The 22,470-nt window shown below is 39.8% G+C and overlaps 1 protein-coding gene across 1 annotated transcript in view; it reads left to right on the top strand.

Annotated features, from left to right (window-relative positions):
• Positions 1-1,333: 1,333 nt before the first annotated feature.
• The window catches only part of LOC137299035 (fatty acid-binding protein, heart-like), a 45,644-nt gene continuing 24,507 nt past the window's right edge, over positions 1,334-22,470 (top strand). The window contains exon 1 of the mRNA XM_067831520.1: positions 1,334-1,537. Coding sequence (XP_067687621.1) covers positions 1,468-1,537 — 70 coding nt within the window. The 5' untranslated portion in view covers positions 1,334-1,467. The remainder of the gene's footprint in view (positions 1,538-22,470) is intronic.

The raw sequence follows: 22,470 nt of genomic DNA, 5'->3' as shown, positions 1-22,470 counted from the left end.
TAAATCTATTTTACTGTCTCGCATTTGATTGGACGGTCATTGGTCGCTCAAAGGTTACCTGACGCGACCTTCTACAGGTTTTGTTAGACTCAGTGGTGTAGTGTAACGAAATACACTGAGACTAAGTTTACATAGACTGGGGAGGATCCATGCTATAACAGATTTGGATGTGGGACACTACTGGTTGGATTACTTCTGTTTCCATGGAATTGCGTTGTTGTTTTACGCCACACTCAGCAATATTCCAACTGTATGACCGAGGTCTGTACATAATAGTTAATCTGGACCAGACAATCCAGTGATCAACAGCATGAGCATCCATCTACGTATCATGGATACGATAGCATGTGTCATCCAAGTCAGCGAGCCTTTTCAACCCATCTTGCGACAAGCATGGTTCTTGTAGACCAATTATATGTGTATGTCCATGGAGGTTCCACTAGACATATCGACATATACTGGACATATCGACGCCATTAGTTGCTGGTCAGGTATCGTCTTTCAAGTATTAACGCTTGAGCCCAATGTACACGTATTGTAACTTACTATGCCCCTCAGCAAACAGTCGCCAGAATGACATGACAAAACCATACCTTTTCCCCATGAAACAGGTCTGGGACGTGATCTCGATAGGCGAAAACCTGATAACCCCCTCAACTTGCCACATAGGATCTAAATAGATCCAATTTATATGAAATCTGTGAATGTGTATCCAGCTATTGGGACACGAACTGAAGTCACATAAATAATAGCAAACCTCCGGTATTTTCACTACGCATACCTATCGACTTTATTGACAATAGTTGTTAAAATACAACGCCAAAGTTGTTTGTTGATTGTCGTGTGAAACCTGACGTATCTTCATGTCTTATCCGTCCACTAGCACCCGTCTTTGACAGTCAATAAATCTGCTTTGCACAGTACAAATACAATGCAGTGTAGGGATGTTAGGGCCAGGTAGTTGCTGCAATTCATTTCTTACGCTACGTTTTACTGAACCAATATACATGTATTCACACCAAACCAAAGATGACCTGCCAGATTAGTTAGCTTTTGCTATGTCATAAGGTTTAACAACGACATATGTCGATTTCTAACTTCCTTTTAAAAACGTACTAACATCTTAAAAGCTAGGTTAACACATTTTTAAGTCACGCACAGACTCTCACCAACATATACTGGCGCTATGTGTCTCCAGCATTCAGCATCCTTACCACAGCGTACATTGATCAAATCCAATTGCTGATACACCTGAGCCCCAGTGCTAAGCAAAGGCAGCTATGGGTGATGTGGGACGATTCCTGTAACGCCCTATAATTTGACTCCCAGACGATCTCAGCACGTGTCACGTGCAACCTGCCTCCAGATGAGGTTACTATAAATAAATTCAGTCTCCATCGCACCATAAAACTGTTGGCATCACAGATCAGGATTGAACACTATACGCTGGATCTCCCATTGTTACCAATGGCGAATTTAGTAGGAAAATGGGAGATTTTCTTCAGCGATAACTTCGAGGAGTACATGGCTGCTATAGGTGAGTAAACACGCCTTATAATCAGTGAAGCGAAAGATCGGGTGACTGGATTTGATGTTTGTATTCATCAGGGAACGCATTTGTGTAACTTGTATTTATAAGGACACACTAATTAAAAATAGGTGTCATACTAAGCATGATTATTTAAAAAATCACTTTGTCTTACGACGTTCATGTTTTTGTCAGCGTGTACGTCGATGGGGAGATTAGCTCAGATGAAGACGAAAAATAATATCAATCAGTTCTATGCAGTATATATAAAACAGTTCCTAACATAAATATATGGAGTGCGGATTCCCAGTGTACTGTGTGGGGCGGATTCCCAGTGTACTGTATGGGGCGGTGGGTACGCTGAAGATTACGGTTCGCTTCCCCACATGGATACAATATGTGAAATCTATTTTTAGTGTCCCCTGACGTCATATTGCTGGAATATTGCAAAGAGCGGCGTAAAACCACACTCACCCAGTCACTGTATTCTCGAAGTATGTTCCCTCGAACTACCATATTACCATTGTAGATGTTACTACATACAGTACACTTCGGTTTTACCAAACTTAGTTGTGCCTATAACTTTAGCTGATAATAACCTTAGTAAGTTACAAGAATTTCGACGTTACTGGCACACTTAAAAACACATCTTTGTATAAGTTTGTTTTTCACAAACGTGTTCGTTTTGAACGTACTTTACTTTACAAAATGGGATGTGTCGATTGCTGAGTTGAATGAAACACATAACGAAATGTATATAGTTGACAGTTGATTTGACAATTGATGAATCCAAGGGGAACTCGAATGTGTGTGCGCGCGTGCGTGCGAGCGTGCGTGCGTGTGTGTAAATATGGCGTGATACCAGTACATATGGGCGATTTCCGAGTGTAACCAAACCAGCCGGATAAACTGGATTCGTATGCTCATTCAGTCCGTTTATCTACGTCTTGCCACTGTCAGCATTGCTTCGATCGGCATACTTCCTCGAAGAAAGGACGGTACCCTATTATACTATTAGAGGCTAAATTTAAAAACTGAAGTAAAAGTGACGACACCGGAATTATTTAGAAAGTCTAGATTAGTCAGAAAACATTCAGCATGTTTCGGGTCCTTTTGATCTTATTTAAGGCTTTGTGTGCATTATGAATGCATATTATAAAATTAAGATAGCCAAAAACTTAAGATAGCTTTATGTTTGGGATTTACTGTTAACTTCACATAACACGTAGGGTATAAGTAGATTCAAGATTTTTCGAAGTAGTATATTTGTATGGTCAAAGAAATTACTAAAGTAGTTCCAACCTTTCTTGCAGTAATCTAACTTGTGACTGAACAAGCAAAGTGAGGAAGTATATAGATAAAACGTTTTCTGAACGCGGTTCGCTTCAGAAGGCACGTGTCTTGGGGATTCATTGCCAGATAACTGGAGAACCGTTCTGGCGTTCATTGGGGGTCACGCACTTTGATCCGTTACAGTTTTATCACGCCACCGGGATGTGGGACAACGTGAGATCATTCACGCTTGTGTCCTGTTAATGTTGATCCCGGATATTCTGAAGATTCGTATCTTTCTTATCGTGGATTGGTCAACATCCAATCGCTGTTTGGGTTGAATGTCTGCACATCCGGACCACTGTGACTGAAACATGACTTTTCGGTTGAAATACGCTGAATCATAAACTGCACTTTTATGTCTGACTTTACAATCTGTATGGGCCAGTGCACAAGAAACACCGCACTGAATCGCTGGAATATATAAAGTAACTTTCAAACGAAAACGAGCAAGCAATTAAACAAAACCTGACGTGCGTAAGGCTTGAACAAACACACACACACACTCACTCTCTCTCTCTCTCTCTCTCACACACACACACACACACACTCACACTCACCCACTCACTCACTCTCTCTCTCTCTCACACACACACACACACACACACATAATGGACTAAGTTCTTAAATACGCACATTAATGTATAAGAGTTAATTCTGAGTTTACAATGAAAAGGTATGCAGTAAAGATGGTGTGTACATCTACAAAGATAACGATCAATATATTAAGATAAATTTGACTCATTAGTGCTACTTTTCATGTTTTAAACGATAGGCATGACAAGGAATATACAAAATACATTATCATATGTACTCAGCGCTCGTTCACGGCGAGGAACACGATCACCGTGTTTGCTGATATTTTGGAGAGTTGAGATAACAAATAATTTGTCTTGGGCCTGCAATCAATGTGGAGTGCATACACACACACACACACACATTCACTCACTCACTCACTCACTCACTCACTCACACACTCACTCACACTCACACACACTCACACTCACTCACGTTCACACACACTCACACTCACACTCACACTCACACTCACACTCACTCTCACTCTCACTCGCACACGCACACGCACACGCACACGCACACGCACACGCACACGCACACGCACACACCTCTTTCTCACTCGATCTCGAACTGAATGGCATGTAAATACGATGAATACACAGAGGATGATGGGCTTTCTTATCAGATATGATCCTTCTGGTCAGATGGTAACGACTCTGGGTGTCTGACACAGAATATTGGTGGCTTTGACCTTGTTTGGCGCATTTAGTTCGGAGCTCAAGATATATGCTCGGACCCAGATTTGTCTTGAATTTGGTCACTGGGGAGCTTGTCTCGAACTTGCAATCCATGATAGGTGTAAACCTGATCATCGACAAGATGCTCAATAAAACCCGCCCCTTGAAACTTGATTGATTCGTCATTCATTACTTGGCCTTGTTTTAAATGAAGAGTATTGCAAGACAAATGATAGGCAGTACGTTCATTATGGAGGTTGAAATCTGAGGGAAAAAACGCTGTCTTCTCCATACATTTCGGAACGAGAAGACATCGTCACCATTTTGTAAAACTGCTTGATATACTAACGGCTTCATGAATAAGATACGCGGTATATGTGTTAAGAATCAAACTAGGTTAGAATCAATCTGTGAGGGGCGAAAGCCTTTAACGCTAGGCTACCCTACAGGCTGGAAGGGGCAGACGAGCAGAGGGGTAGCCAAAGTTCGATTTCCACTTATGTACAATGCATGTTACCCATTTCCCGCACCCCGCCGTGATATTGCTGTAATGTGTCCCGAGGCGGCGTAAAACTATACTCACTCATACAAAATTGGGTTATAAAGAAATACAATAACATTAACGCTGATGGAAACAGCGACACGGGACCCCATGGGGTCGGGCATCGTCAACACTCCAATCTGTAACCCACACGCCAAACCGGTGATAGGAATGGTGTTGATAGCTGAATCCTACTTCCGTAACAACTATTTGTGAAAATGAAATTATCAGAATACTGTACCCCAGTGTTTCAGAGGCCCATGAACGCATTAGTCCTCGTCTCAGAGAGAGTTTACATTGATTTTACGAGCGCGTTTACTCAAAGAGAACTAGAACACATCATGGGGTCCGGGAAGAACACAGTGCTTCGCGTTACGATTTGATTTGATTATGTTGTATTCATATTTGTGTCTGCGTAAATAACACTCGTTCTTCTGAAATATGTTCAATCGATGAGACAATTTATGCAACTATGAGACAATGAGATATGGAATGTAATGTATAATTCCCCATACCGTCAGGCCATTGAAGGACAGTGAACGAGTAGACGTCGGTTTGAACAGTATCGAGTATTATACTGTAAGTTAACTTGATGCGGAAGAAAGACCGAAATGAGTCAGATTTAGTGTGTTGTTTTACGCCACACTCGGCTATATGGTAGCAGTAACAGACAACCCAGTGATCAACAGCATGAGCACTGATTTACGCAACTGGGTTACGATGACATGTGTCAACCAAGTCAGCATAACTGACCACCCGATGTCGTTAGTGGCCTCTTAAGACAAACATGTTGTACTTAACACCAAAGACGTACATATATATATGTCTTTGCTAAGATCAATCCTAACCCGGATCTTCACGGGTAACGCAGAATGCGCAGGTGGCAATAGTTGATTGTGAATCATAATGACTCACAGACTCGCCCCTCCTAACTCCGACTGAAATGGAACAGACAGCATCGCTGACAATTTTCTGTGGATCGAGACTCAATAGTGAAAAAAACGGATATAGTTCAGATTTGTCGCACGCTAGTTGCAGCACCCTTTCTTCGCGTTTTAACATGTCCCTTATATCCGGGTTGTTTTTAAACATCTTTTACAGAAAAAACGATAAAATACAATGAAAAGGAGCCGAGAGACTTTCTTCATTTTCAAACACTGAGCTCATATAGACTTGACACACATTCTAGACTCAAGTGGGCTGAATTGGGTATATTTGTTTCAGGGTCTGCACGACAGACAATCCGGGTTAGCATTAGTCCTCACCAACCTGTGCTTCAGAAAGAGGCAACTAATGGATTAGTTGCTTGCTACAAAGATTGACTCACAATATTATATCCCAGTTGCGTACATTGATGCTCAAACTGCAATCACATGTTTGGCTGGTCCAGACTCGATTATTTACACAACGCCTTCATATACTAGTATTTCTGGAATAGAGTCGAGCCGCTCTAAGTTTAGGCAAGGGAAGATACTTGTTCCATTAAAATCCAAACCATCTGAATATTGAAATGACTTCATTTTTTGCCGGACAAAAGCAAAAACAACTATTGATCGCATTGAAATATTAACGTACTTGCACCACATGTAGTGTCCTCCTGGACGGTGTAAATATTCTAAAAGGTATTATGGGCGTCCTATGCTCGTAAAGAGCCACATAACGTTAAGGTCACTTTCAGATCCAGTCATTATTAATCACCGTTGTGTCCAAGAGGGATGCTCTTAAACGATGATATCTCTCGCCAAGAGACGTACGGTATCAGGATTTTCATTTTTATGGGACAAAAAATTGGGGATCTTGAATATTAAGCAGATACTTTAACCAGTTTTTATTTCCTTACAGAATAATTTCAAAATTCATAAATTCTCCTAACTTTTGGTTCAGTATGTTAGTTTATGTGAGACCTGAGACAAATTCTGTGGTTGTCTCGTCATGATTCATAAACACATGCTCTATCCTCATATCGCATGGTGACAATAATTGGAGTCTGCTTTCAGCAGAGATTTCTTATGAATACAGAGAATCGTGTAGGTCTGGGGTAGAACAGGCCTTCAGCAATCCATGCTTGCCATAAAAGGAGACTATGCTTGCCATAAAGGGCGACTATGCTTGTCGTAAGACGTGTCTAACGAGATCGGGTGGTCAGGCTCGCTTATCTGGTTGACACATGTCATCGGCTCCCATTTGCGCAGATCGATGTTCCTGCTGTTGATCACTAGGTTGTCTGGTTCAGACTCGATTGTTTACAGACTGCCGAAATATGGCTGGAATATTGCTGGGTGCGGCGTAAAACTAAACTCACAATGGATACAGAAACTGTCGACGGGTGTGACCCCCATAAAGAAAGAACTGTCTGTAGGAATGGTATATGGAGTGTTATCTCCAAACTGCTAGGCAAAACAAATGCACACGCATGAAAACTCGATTTGGTCAAACCAATGAGAACACAAAGCACTGGGACAAACAAGTAAAAGCTCTAAATGACTAATATAGTATTCATCACTGTTGAATAACCATTAATATTCTCTGGTTTCTGTGGGTACTAAATGTGTCAATACATGCATGTATGTTTCTACCTCTCTACGTACAGAGGGCAAATAGCGTAATAACATGAAAGAGCTATTTGGTAGTGAGGGACGGAAATGAAAATCTGACAATTCTGGTCTGAATTCAAAGCTGGGTGTTGTGTAACACATTAAGGTATGTTTTATTACATCTATGCATCCAAAGGTTTAACACCGAAACTCGTTTATTTGAAGACTGTTTTTGTGTGATCCAAACTCCGATATTTCCGTGTAAGAGCAGTTGCTCTTAATGACCGTGACAGGTACCGTCTTAGAGGACATGTTGTGACTGGGCAGTCAGACAAACCTCGATGAAACGGTCACATAAAAACGTTAACATAGTTGGATAACAAAAATTTAAATATGTTTTCAAAGTTCGGTGAAAGAGAAATCCAAATTCGCCGATGAATGTGCAACGGATTTCCACCAAAGTGATGGAAAACGCTTTTCACGAACACCTCGTGCTGTCGCTATTTTATCTTTTACACCAGATGAATCTGTATTGCCTGATAACTCGTATACCTGATATCGTTTTGGCGTTCTCGTTCTATGTTTAACGAATTCAACACGAACAAGATAGAACAGCACAGTTATTTTTCACGGTTGATAATTATTGCAATACAACTGAACAATTGGTTCACGTCTAAGCTTTCTTATTTTCCCCCTTAGTAACCTAATTCGAGTATTTCCATTCCTGGGATTAGTTAGTAGGCTTGGGATGACTTTACCTCCTTCACGGGCCCGTGAAGATCCGGGTTACAACTGGTCTTCAGCAACCCATGCCTGTCGTAAGACACCACTGGCGGCATCGGGTGGTCAGGCTCGCTGACTTAGTTGACACACGTCATCGTATACCAATTACGTAGGTTCGATACTCTTCCTGTTGATCACTGGATAGTCTGGTCAAGACAGAAATATTCTGTAAGCTGGAATAATGGTGAGTTAAACAACAACGGAACCAAATTGAGGTTCGTGAGGTTCCTATAAAAGTGACTAGACGAACCAACGGATTCGGAAAACAGGTAATCAAAAATCAGAACGATAACCAACCACACATATTTATTAATATCTCCAAATGTCTGTCTCCTCTGGTGTAGTCGTGACAGAAGACCTATCAGTGACGCTACGAAAACTCGATAACTAGATATCATATTTATTCAGGCACCTTGGGGTGTTCATGCACCAGTTGGGGTGAACTACCTAGGCCTTGAACATGTCCTTGAACATGTCCTTGAACGTGTCCTTGAACGTGTCCTTGAACATGTCCTTGAACGTGTCCTTGAACATGTCCTTGAACGTGTCCTTGAACATGTCCTTGAACATGTCCTTGAACATGTCCTTGAACATGCCCATGTCCAGCATGTGCAGGTAATCAGTTAGAAGGTTTGATGAATTCAGAATCACCACTGCATCTGGATTCAACTGTCAGACTCTCAACCAGTATACTTACAGGGCGGTAGGTTAGCCTCGTGCTTAAGGCGTTCGCTACTCACACCTATGACCAGGGTTCGATTCCCACACGAGAACAATGTGTGACCCCTATTTCTGGTCTCCCCCTCCGTAACATTGATAGAATATTGCCACAAGCGGCGTACTCTTAAATTCACTCACTAATATACTTACATGTGAAAATCTCGGTTGTGATATGGCTCGAATGTTGTTTATCCCCTTGTACAGCCACACTCACTCACTAATACCAAGGAGGGAGCTGTGATGATCCGGATTAGAACTGGGCTGACTTGCACGAAGTGATCTTAGCGCTAGAATTATTGTTACTCCCATTCTTCAACATAGGCGTAAGATAGTCTTAGCGCTAAGATTGCTTTGTGCAAGTGGGCCCTGATCATTATATGCCCAAGTTTGACTATAAAGGCGACTATTGTGACCGGGTGGTCAGGCTCGCTGACTTAGTTGACACATGTCATCATATCCCAGTTGCGTCGAACCATGCTCATGCTGTTGATCACTGGATTATCTGACTAAGACTCCATTATTTACATATCGTCTCCGCACAGATGTGATATTGCTGAGTGCGACGTAAAACTAAACTCAGCCAATCAACTAACAGTCAGCAACGATTTGATGTACATCAGTTGGACCTGCAAGGAAATGAACGAATCCCGGTTCATCTGAATTATGTTCTATGTTTGTCAGCTATTTAATGAATCGATACTCAATAATATCAATCACTAATTTGTTAAGCCAACACCGTTGTATTTTGTGACTGCTGTCACAGAGCAGTGGGTTTGAGTTTCAACCAAGTGAAACATGTATTAGTTCCGCATAACTTCCAGCTTCCATGTCACCTTAAGCTTACACGTCATGGTGTGATGGAAATACTGCTCAAACCAGCGCTAAACCCCAACTCACTCACTCACTCACTCACTCACTCACTCACTCACCCATAACAAGCGAGTCATGTAAGTGTCTCAAATCCGCTTTAGGCTTTCCTTTTTCTACATAAGAAAAGATTTTCATTTTGCGTCGCACACATTTTTTATCACCCAAACCTGTGTTAAAAACCGAAGATACTGCTTGTGTGAAATCAAACGATATCTCCTTGCAGATATCGTTTGGACAGTAGATTTTGCACAATGCTATGACACTGACAGTCTAATGGCAGTGCTGTGTTCAGAGATGTACATTTTTCATTGAAAACTAATGAAGAATGAATCTGGAGGATAAATTGAATCTAACCCGCGGGTCAAACTGATATCAGTTATATCAACACTCGTTGATAAATGTAAAAATATCCTCGGCAAGCATCGGATATTTGTTACTTTATGAACTCGCGTTGATATATTTGATATTAATAGACACCTGGGTGAGATAGTCTATATACTACTGAAACATAATCGTACCAATAACGGTATCGAAAAACACCCAACGTGATAAAACGTTATACTTTAATGGTTAAATTTGTTTTATTTCTTGTGGATTTGTTTTTTGTGGGTTTTTTTTTGTTTCGTTTTGTTTTGCTTTATTTTCCTTTTTGTTTGTTGGGTTTGTTTTTGTTTGTTTGTTCTGGTTGGTTGGTTGGTTGGTTTTTTATTTTTTAATTGTTTTTGTGGGGTGTTCTTTCGTTTTTGTCTGGTGCTTTGTTTTTGTTCTTCTTTGTTCTGTTTTTTTTATTATTATTGTATGTTATTTTGTATTGCTTTACTTTGTTTCTGATTGTTTTCGATTTGTGTTATCATGCCAACATCATTTCCTGCATGACTGTCTTTTTAACATATTGATTTCGACGAGACTTTGATCTATACAATTATGCGTACGGTACATTTTATTTCACTCATGTATCTGTACTTCTAAAATAGATCGATTTAAAAGTATGGCAAAGATTTTTTCAAACTTAATACTTTAGTACGGCTTACAATGTTGACTAATTATAAAGCTATTTAGAGGGTTGACACTTCCGACACTTAACAAGGACAAGCACTAACGATTATTCTCCACTATGTGTTATATTAAGGCAGCAGAACATGATAAACTCGTTAAAACTGTTTCAAGCAGTGTAAACACAGCTCGTCCACAAGACGCAGACTACATAATGCAAGCTGAAAGAATAAGGCCATCTTCCTCCGAGTGTTATATATGCCTGCAGCTGGTTATAGGACAGACTAACAATGCCAGCTGAGGAGGATTAATGAGCCATTGACCCAGACATAAATAAACAGTTACTGCTGCATGTGCTTTTCGTGTCCAGTCCTGCTGTGTCTAATCAATGAAACTAATGCTGACCTCTTCGGGATGATTGGTTTAGTGCGTTCTAAGTTTATGACTCCATTGATTAGTACCTGGACGTGGTGTTCATGTGACCATGAGTGAGTGAGTGAGTGCGGGGCGTCATACACTGTTTGCAATCCTTTGATTTGCCACTTAGCCATGCTTTAAAATCTACACGCCTTGATAGAAATCTGCAGGCCCATTTGTCAAATCAATATAAATAAAATAGACTACACATATACACAGTTCCAGACTGTTTCTGTCAAATCAGCTAGAGAAGCCTGTGAAGCAGACAGAAGTATTTATTTGTTTAAGGCTGTGCATTCCTATGCGCAAAGCGAAGAAATACTAACAAGTGAATTCAACTGTAAGTTATCGTAGCAAGAAGGCACGTGGATGATGTAGCGCTATGATAGATGGAATATTGCTGAGTGCGGCGTAAAACTAACCTCACTCACTCTCAATGCCATGTTATTGTGCCGACATGAGAACTTGGTGAGCGCCTCTGATCATTAGCGTCACCTTATCGACATAATCTTGACTAATGAGTCGAAGCATAGTTGTTAATCAGCAAATGGAGGCACACAATACGGTGATACTGAGAACACGTATTGAACAAACCACATTTTTTCATCATCATCAATAGATACAGCTCAAACAACGAATCTTCGATTTTCATCTTGCTTTGTGGCCTGAGATTTTTCTGGTTGACTGTTTAAGCGTTTGATTGTTTGAAAGGGTCGTGATTCAAGCTATTCTACATCAACATGTATGGCGCTAGGGTCATTAAGAGATTTCCTTGTACAGTTAAACATGGCAACAATTCATATCGATATCGCTGTTCGAGATTCTATTCCATGTTTGTTTTATAAATGAAGTCACAGACGGTGGGCAACCACTAATATGTCCCGAGAGACCGTAAATATCAATTCCATAAGTTTGGGCACAGTTTTACCAGTTGCGAGCGAGTGTATTCATAAACCAGAAATCTTTCACAGTTTTGAAATAAGTTTGACAAGTCGTTATTTGTTCTGTCTGCTTGACGTCAATACGGTCGATCAATATCTGCAGAACAGATACTGAATGCGACATTAACAAAATTGTGAAATTGTACTAATATGAATATTCACATAATTTAAGGGCTGATATATTGACAAGTATTTGACTGAGACATCAACGTCAAGTCACGTCACGTATGAATCGCATCTATTCGTAACACGTCCCAAAAAGTTGTTATTCAGTTATTTGTAATTCAATTGTATTTCTCGAAACAATACCACGGTGGTACAGGGGCATACAGACTTCGAATATTCATGTAAATTAACACGTTAAAATGTAAAAAAGAAGTTAATCTATTTCATTTATTTGTGTACAAACTTGTGAGATATAAACAACATGAGTACTGGTGCACGTAATGCTCGTGATGCAAGTGATGCACGTGATGCACGCTCTGCTGACGACAGAATATAAATTCATGACAACAGTCTTGTGGCGCATCCTCGATGAACCAGGATATCATAAATCCTTTCTGTTATTATATACCCAGGAAGCATACGTGTATTTGGAATGTTTGGAATAACGATACCTCGGTAGAGGTCAATCTTTCAGTCTATCTGCATAGAAAAATTAAATGTTTCACGGCCATATTTTGTTTCAAAAGTGACGAGGGTGGTAGGACTTTTTTCAAAAAAATGATCGAAAAAAGTGACATTTAATTTATTTTTTCTCTCAGAAATACAGTTTGGGAAGTTTAGCGAGAGTTAATGTGTTGTAGATTCAGACGCTCTTTATTGTAGTAGACAAATGGATGATCGGGACGCGGCCAAGTCAAACTTTATTCACATATACCTGCAACTCTTTATCTAAGTGCGAAAGTCGTGAACGCAACATTGAACCTCATTAATCCCACCTCACCAAAGATAAACAAGATTTGTCGCAGTCGAATATCAGCTAGGTATTCACAGGACTGTCATCGTAAGCGAAAGTCGAATGCATGTATACTGGCCTCTTTAATCAGAATGTTAACATTCCCAAGGCAGATGTTAACGCTTGTTTCATCAAGACGCCTGTAACCATTGGGGGCCCGTCGAAGAATAAATAGCTCGTGAGGAGGGATCCGAGTTTAGAGTATTCCCTGGTGGTTGTGATAGCGTTTTGGTGAGATGATGAAAGCTAGATCCGACTTACCACACACACGGGCAAGTTGAGTGAGTGAGTGAATATTTCTTATCGCCGCATCAGCAACGTTGCAGCTATTCGAGGCGAGAAAAGATCTCTCGTACAACACATTGAAAATAATAAAAGTGATGTTGAAAATCACTAACATATCAGTATCGGCAAACTTAGGTGCAGTGTAGCAACACTGGTACTACGCTCGTTCTCTTAGAGTAAATTCCTCATTGTATATCATTTGTTCATTATTAGTCTTTAACTCGAGTACTTAGAGTAGAATTTAAGTAGCACCTAGGTGTGTCATCTTGCCTTCGGTGAAAAGCCTGAGTGAGTGAGTATGGTTTTACGCCACTTTTAGCAATATTCCAGCAATATCATGGCAGGGAACACCAGAAATGGGCTTCACACATTGTACCCGTGTAGGAAATCGAACCTGGATCTAAGGCGTGACGTCCCTTTAGTCGCCTCTTACCTCAAGCATGGGTTACTGAAGATCAATTCTAATCGAACCTTCACGGGTTAATCCTAAATGCATCCTGCCCTACATTTGTCCACCTTCTAACTGGCATTGTGTATCCACGCTCCCTTTCTGACCATTTGGACGCCGTCGTAAATTAATTCGAGGAGCAAAAGAGGCATCGCAAGGTTTTTTCTCTTTTTTTCATTAAAAGTTAAAAGAACTGTTTCTAAATTTCACTTCAACTACTTAAGTATCCATTCAACAGTTTGTAAGTGTTGTACAGTGACTGTGTAAAAAGTGGTGGGATTGAAATGTTAATTTGCTTCTCAAAAAGCGTTAAGCTTATTCTCAAAAATAAAATGCCTAATGTACCGTGAGCAGTTGTGTATACTGCGATAATACGTTTTTGGTTTGTTTTGTTTTTCGTTGTTGTTTTTTGTTGTTGTTTTTGTTGGTGGTGATTTTAAAAAGTTTTCAGCACCAAATAGATATCAACAATCTCATCCTAAAGAAGCATGTTTTAAGTGCGGATTAGGAAGAATTAATTATTATCAAACATATTCCAGTGAGGTTTGATATTATAATACATCGCCAAGATATTTTCCGATGAAAATCAAGTACATGATAAAGTTGACAGAGAAGTTTCTTTTGCGTCTCAGTATATATCACGTCATGTACCAGGCAGCCTACTGATTTATAGTTCTACGTTGCAAATTGCATCATTATTTCATCCTGTCCGAGCCTTTCCTGTCCATCTTGATTTCCCTCCCAGCACTTGTCATGATGACATTGATATTATCTCACATCCGTCTACGTGCTGTTGGCCTGCTGTGTGGACACAGCTCTTGATGGTAATCGCCTTAATGCGACTGTCTGGTCTTCAGCAAATAAATGAACGCTGCAAGCAATAATTGATGATTTATTAAGATATAATTCAGACACACACACACACAGCAGATTGTGCTAGTCAGTTGTATCCACTTCTTTATCGATAATTGGGTTCGTCAAATTCGGTTTGCCAACTGTAGCGTTTTTAAAAGACGTTTGTTGTCACTCAATTTTATACTTGTAATATAACCCCCCAAATTATGGTGTTACTGTCCGGTAAATAATGTAGGGTCTGTGGGGTGGTGGGGTAGCCTTGCGGTTAAAAAAAGTCCGGGTTCGATTCACGACATGGGTGCAATGACTAAAGCCCATTTCTGGTGTCACCCTCTACAAATGGCTTAAAACTAAACTCACTTTCAGTTCAGCCGGAGGCTCGTGGGGCGAATAAAACCACATACAGCCCTTGTGCAAAAGCAACAATGTACTGAAACTGCGCTTTGTACATACTTATTTGGAACATTTTTTTGGGCACATTGTGTGGGAAGGCCGCTGCCAGCTGTAAGACCGGACAACTGGTCTTATCATTATCTCTCATCTTGCCTTTACAACAATTCTAATTTGGTCAACCGAGACTGGTTATTTTCAGGCCTTGCACTGTGTACGTAATCCCAACTTAATGTTTCTTTCCATGTGTGCCATATCAGGGCATGTTGCTAGTGGGAGGAGATCTGTGACGTTCACTCAGTTTAATGATAATCATAATAGGGCTATTTACATTCTTCACATCACGGATCAACAATCCTCTTACGTTTTATCTTACATCATGGCTGAACCATGTTAATTACTCTAGTTAACTGGCTGCTCCTATATCGTCAATGTGATTTGTTGCGTAAGGGTGGGGACTGAATGTCTCTTAATTTCGTGTCCTCCCAAGACTGATAAAATCCAGACATGTGTGACAAAAACCGGAATAAGTTATAACGTAGTTTCAGTATATCTTATTAACCTCTTCTTCGTCGCACAAACCTCACTTCACTGTTTACAGTTTCACCAGGGTTTTATCAGCTTTACGTTGTTGGTTTTATTTCGGTCTCGTGTTGTACACACTTTACTATGTCGAACAGCAAAAGAAAGGCAACTATGGCTTTTTGTCAAGTGTTTAAATAGAAGACAAAGACATGAACGCTTACTTTTATCAGATTTCAATTTTTCGAAACTTGCGTTTATTTTGCTGTTCAGTATATATACAGGGCCCAAAAAAATCAATATTCTCTTGATTTGCATATGGAGTTCAGTGACGAATCTCAGTACCACGCGTTTGACCAATCTTAGGCAACGCTCAGATTCGGAAATGCATGATTTCGATAAAAACGAAGAATTTCATATAAACTGACAAGGAGCCAAAGTAAGATGGGCGTGCCAGAATCTAACGATAATCAAGACTTGCTTCGTTATAGTTACAGTACAGTTAGGGGAGACACTGATATGATTTATAGACTGTGTTTTCAGGTCTTTTATTACAGAAGTGTAGGCTACTAGCTACATTGGCTACATTGTACATGGCAAAACATGGTGCGTTCAAAATAAATTAATAATTTTAACATATTAGCTAGCTCACACAAAACTAGCTAAATTATTTACAATCTGATGATGACATGGGGAATGTTTTAGTTTTACTTGGCTTGGCACAACAGGTTTTAGTTAGATGGTTGAAGGGGAGCTGTTTGAATTTAAGAGAAGAAAGTTGTATTCATCCTCAACATAGCCTTCACCGTATTGTAAACATAATCTATCATTTCTGTCTATGTTGTAATACCTTCCAGTTTCAATACGTAAAGGTATGAAAGACGTCTAAACTTAGGGAGTGCTTCTTAAACATTTTATGTTATTTACATTGAAATACAGTTCCCTGGAAAATGATATTTTGAAGTAGGAACATGATATAATAGATATGCTGCCATTTTAAACTGAACTAAACCTGTAACCACAGGGGCTGTGAGACAAGACCAATGTGTATTGGAGGCCTTTCAGTGTTTCCAAGCCTTTCGATGTTTCCAAGCCTTTCAGTGTTTCCAAGCCTTTCAGTGTTTCCAAGCCTTTCAATGTTTCCAAGCCTTTCGATGTTTCCAAGCCTTTCAGAGTTTCCAAGCCTTTCGATGTTTCCAAGCCTTTCAGTGTTTCCAAGCCTTTCAGTGTTTCCAAGCCGATTATATAATCCTTGTATGGGGTTCATGGTTTCGATTTCGGTCAGTTTCAAAACTGTCGTATTTTCACCCTTTTAACAATTTAATATACCTGGAATAATCGGTAATTGTGGATCGGTGTCAGTCTTAACAAAATGTCACTTGTCACATTTCTCCGTTATGGCTTACACATTCCTAGAACAACAGTGTCAGTCATAACAAAATGACAAAATGTCTTGACTGACACACTTTAGGAACCATTTATATGAAACAAGAATCTGCATTAATACAATGTTAGACGTCTTTCCGTACACATAACCCATCAATATTTGGACCAGACTTGGTGAAACCAACTGGTTATGTAGATGAATTCATGAATACTCGAGGATCAATCATCAAATCGATGAAAAGTAGATGTCATACACGTGAACAGCTGCGTTTTGGAGAAGACTTCGTTAGTTTTCACTGAGATTCATCATTTATTGAATTCATGACAATAATCGCATCAACATTACGTGTTTGTTTTACAGTACATCAGCTCGTGGGTAAACCGAACCTTTAAACAGTATGGAATATTCTGGGCAATATTCATTGTAGAACAGGTGCCTGAATAAATCGTCTATATTTACCCTAGTGAATCTAAACATTTGATGGGTAGTATATTTCATGATGGCTTACACATTCTGAAACGACAGCTAATTATGAAACAGAATCCGTATTAAATGTCATATGGCATTTTATATGTATTGGGTTACACATTCTTGGAAATTCTGCATAGCTAATTGTGGAACACAGTTGGTGTTAATAAAATATTGCTTGTCATACTGCTATGCAGTGGCTTAAGCATTCATGATCCGGCAGCACAGCTAATTACGGAGCTGTGTCTGTCTTAACCAAACGTCAAATTCCACTTTTTCCGTATTTCCGCTCATAAATGTCGTATTTGTGAACAAGCAGGAGAAAGTGAAGTGTCAGGTCACGTGTATTGGATCATAATGACTGACATAATGTCAAAAAGACGATGAACCCGCTCACTTAATTGACAGTTAATCTATACAAGAGGCCCGTTTGGGGTATCTCAAGACAAAGACGGTAAGGTCGTTTGGCAGCTTTTGATATTACCTTCAACTTAACCGAAGATTCAGTGTTACAGTTAGTGTATCCAGTTAAACCCTGTCATGTGCGACATACCTCCCACACAGGCGGTATCCCAGTCATCACTCAATAAAATTCCTGTTACAAGGATAATCTCTCACCAGAAAATATTACTTTTGTGGCAGATCATTCACTTAAATTCGTTATTTGCACACAATATCAGACTTTATTGCATTAGCTCGCTATGTAATCAATGCGTTGTTGGGATCTAAAGCTGGAGAATTGATTTAGGTTTACATATCAAATAATGCGCACGGCCTGCACGTGCCGAACCTCGTTTTGGCCTGCAGATAGCCTCGATGTGGGTGTTGTTCGAGACTAAATTACCGACGCTTGATAACGTTTACACTCATGGGACTTTCACATCATGGCTACTGGCAATGATTCAATGAACAATATCAGTGCCTCCTGCAATTTATTGATGATGAAGTACAACCCGAGACGCTTAAAGAAATATTATTCCTTGCGTTTAACCCAAATAGTAAGAAATATAGAGAAGGCAATCATCGAATATATGTCACTATTTGGAACTTCGATTTATTCAAGATGTCAGTGAATACAAGGGAACTTCGTATTGTCACACTGGTGTGAATCAGCGTCCCATTCAGCTGAGATAGGGGATAAGGGAATTCGCTGGTACATGAGACTTTGATTTAACGAAGCTGTACGTTATGAAATATCTCTATCTACTAATATATAGGGATATAGTTGGAAATGAATTTGCATGAATTGCATGGTACTCTACTATTCCTCAATTCATCCGCCATTTCATCCGTCCTTCCGTCCGTTCTTTCTTTCTCTAATTCAATCATTCATTCATTCAACATGTGAATGATCTTATAAACTTCTCATTTACAATACCATGCACTCCCAGGTTGCAAATTAAAAGGAAATTGCTTGTAGCAATATTTTATCGTACCCACATATTTTATTGCAGCTTGTGATTACTATTTTCGCAACTCAATCTTATAGCATACATGTTTCATTCTGAAATGGGCGGTGGGTAGCCTTGTACTTAAAGCGTTCTCTGGTCACGCTGAAGACCCGGGTTCGATTCCCCTCATGGGTACAATCCGGTGTCCACCACAGTGATATTACTGGAATGTTTGATAAAAGCAGCGTAAAACTAAGCTCACTCCCTCCTTTAGAAATATTCAGGAAAGTATACTTTCAAGCGTACATGAATAGTTAGCACATTATTACATAGTTTGCAATATTGAGTGATTTTAGAGTATAATTAACCAACGAGACATGATTTCAGTGGGTATTTACATAAACACCTGCTTTTATCCGAAGTGCCATAGGCCATAGTAACATTTCTGTTTACATCCGTTGCTGGGCAATGAACGAAGAAATGCCCTTCGGAATGTGATATGTTGTAACAAGCAAGCACTACTGAGTATAGCGCATCTGCATGTTCGTCGTATGTGACTGAGGTCACAAGGTCGCAAGGTCAAGGTTATGTTAACCTTTTCACTTTATTCCGCATCATGAAGCGTGAATTTATTTTGCTGTTTTAAAATAGATAGTTTGTTTTAAAATCCTATGATATATTTCATTTTCCACGATGTGTTTCTGTCAATAATTAAACATTTCTTGTGTAAGTGTTTGTAATTTGTATGCTCTGTACACCACGTCGATCAAAAGTGCAGATCAGTATTCGATTGCTTCAGTATCGAGATATGATTTTCGAAACGTGTTTACCTGGGATCATCTGATCAGTTGTTATGTTCACTGATATGCTGGAATATTGCTAAATGCGGAGTAAACTCAGTCAGTCAAACTTTTCCCCCATACGCCAAGAGTATCAGTTTTGTCGAATAATGGAGACTGGTTAATTACTTGCAACGCCTTATTTTTACTTCCACCAAGTAAAACCAAACCTCTAGAACAGGAATATGTTAAAAGCACAAGCACAATTTTCCAACCACAATGTCAGTTTTGACTGAAACAATAAGCAGATATATGTATCTGTATGAGTGATAGTCTATATACTTAGATTCAGTGCAGGTAATAGAGTGAGTAAACATCGTGCTGTTTAATCTGGCTGTCAGAATTATTCCAGGTCAGATCCTGGTAACAATGGCAGTCTAGAGCTGTCCGATTATCTACCTGAACGAATTCCACTGAGTGTAAACGACAAAAAAATAATGTGAATTGACAGTTGCAGATCCACAATGAATCAGGTATTTTACAAAAAGGTGGACATGCCTAGCCTTCCGTACTGATGGCATTATGGTCAAACCACCAATTCCCTATAGTAGGGGTTCTTTCTCCTAACGAGAGATCATCGCTACTAACGTGTGTATAACACGCATTTATACAAAAATCATCACCATTGTTCTCCATTATACTCTGTAAAACTTTTAATACACCTTAATGCCGCGCACCCTCAGGGAACAATCTTTCAATATATTACGTTTTCACATGGTTGGGAATCGAACCGCTGAATTTCCACTTTCGGGCTGATGCTGTATCCACAAGGCCATATAGGATGTGTACAGTATCATCATCATTAATTAGAATCCTGCTTTGATTCCAATTATAATTCCATTTCGAAAAGGAAGAGATATTGTTGTTGTTGTTTGGTTTTTTTTACATACAACCCGCTATGGAAAGGAACACTAATTACATAATATGCTCACATTCCAAATGATTGATGTCATTTACAGCTAAAGTTGCCATAGAAATTACCAAGCTTCTATTTTAGGCCATCATTCATTTTCATAATGAGACATGTATATAATGGTTACAATTGTGTTTTGTTATGCAAATTGTTTCCGATCCTTAACCCTTCATACGAAAATACATGTTATCTCTCCTGTCACTACCACCTCAGAGAAGTGACATGTATATACTTTAAATGGTTAAATTCCTCTTTATGTCTAACCTTCAAAATCTCATTATCTGAACATTTTGCCCCCTTACAATGATATAGATAAAAAATAGACATTAAAGATGTCTGGTGTAGCTTTTTAAATCGTATTACACGTTTTCTATCTATAATAGGATTCCTCTCTCATGCCCTACTAATTCTTTAAACGTTACGTTTTTCACAATGGAAATACCAGTCTCTCCGTTCCTGGTTAACTGTACCCCGTCAGACATAGAGGAGCCGTTATTACTTCACATCTAAGCAAATTATCTTAATAACTGAGGTATCAAATCACTAATAAAGACCTCCAAGTAGCATTTACTTGTCATCGGATATCACAGTAGCTGCCAGATATCTAGTGGTGAAGGTCACGCTTCTACTTGTGTTTGCTGGCTCCTGTTGCACGCTGACATACTGACGATGTCTCCCGGAGTGTTATTACATCGGTGGGTCATCGATAGGGCAGGCCACTATGTTATGTGTTATTGTAGTGGTGCTTTAATGTGGTTACGGGTGACCATGGGGTAACACTGTGGTTAAGCGTCCACTTGCCCTGAGTTCGAGTCACCATGTCAAAGCAATCAACTCATTCCTTGTGTCCCTCGCTGTCATATTGCTGGAGTATTGCTAGAAGCTGCGTCAAACCGTACTAACTGACAGATGTGGTTGCCATGTTACATGTAGCGCTTCCACAAAGACAGATCCTGAATACATACAGCATGCCTATCGCAGAATAGGACGACACAAGTTCGTGGAGACACACGGAGATAAATACAAGAATCTGGAGGTCCCCTTCTTGAGGAGTACACGTTGCAAGCATACTCACTTTAAATATGCCTTAGGCGTATTGCGTTCAGGGCCTATAGCGTTTTAGGGCGTATTGCGTTTTAGGACGTGTTGCGTTCAGGGTCTATAGGCAGGGTCTGTAGCGTTTTCAGATCCATAGCGTCTTGGGGCCGATAGCATTATGTTTTCAGAGCAGATAGCGTTTAAGGGCATATTGTGTTTAGGGCTTTTGGCGTTCAGAGCTTACAGCGTTTCAGGGCATATTGAGTTCAGGGCCTATAACTTTTACTGCGTATTCTGTTCAGCGCCTATAGTTTAGGTCCCATAACGTTTTAGGGCGTATTGTGTTCTGGACCTATAGCCTATATTGTGTTTTTAGGGCATATTGTGTTTAGGGTGTATAGTGTTCAGGCTTACATCGTTTTAGGGCGTATTCTGTCCGGGCAGTGATTACACGAAACACCTGAAAGGTTTGACATATCAGCTAATGGAAACGTTTTAGAAATGACTGATTCCAGAGTCTGGCGATAACCAATATATACTAGACATACATACCTACACTAGATATATATTTACCGCTGTTTCATGACGTATATAAAGATGGATGACATACACCAAGATATACACCAACCAATATGTCCCGTTATCTACAGAGCGTACTCTCGGATCTGTGTGTACACTCTGCAGGTGGTCCTTCAAAACAATCGTGACATTTTGATTTACAAGTTGGTATTTTCTGTGCCTATCGTTTTCGTTGTGTCTGTATGTAAATTCTCTAGTCACTTCTCTTAGGGCACCGTGACATTATGGCGTGCATGTTTCTCCATGTCTGCATTGTACATAATTATGTACATTCCTATTTCTCGAACGGCTTTATAACATTACGAAAGGCAAGACTAGATTTGTATTGGGTCAGTGGCCAATACAATTTAGCTCAATAACATATTTCCATTGTCTGATGTACACGCTTCTATTTTCCCAAGTATATATTCCAATGTAAAAATATGTTCGACAATCCCCTGTGATATGTGTATGCAAATTAGATACACGGAAGCTGGACTTCT

Source organism: Haliotis asinina, chromosome 1, assembly GCF_037392515.1.
Source record: "Haliotis asinina isolate JCU_RB_2024 chromosome 1, JCU_Hal_asi_v2, whole genome shotgun sequence".
NCBI lineage: Eukaryota > Metazoa > Mollusca > Gastropoda > Lepetellida > Haliotidae > Haliotis > Haliotis asinina.
This window is presented reverse-complemented; position numbering and strand designations above follow the sequence as displayed.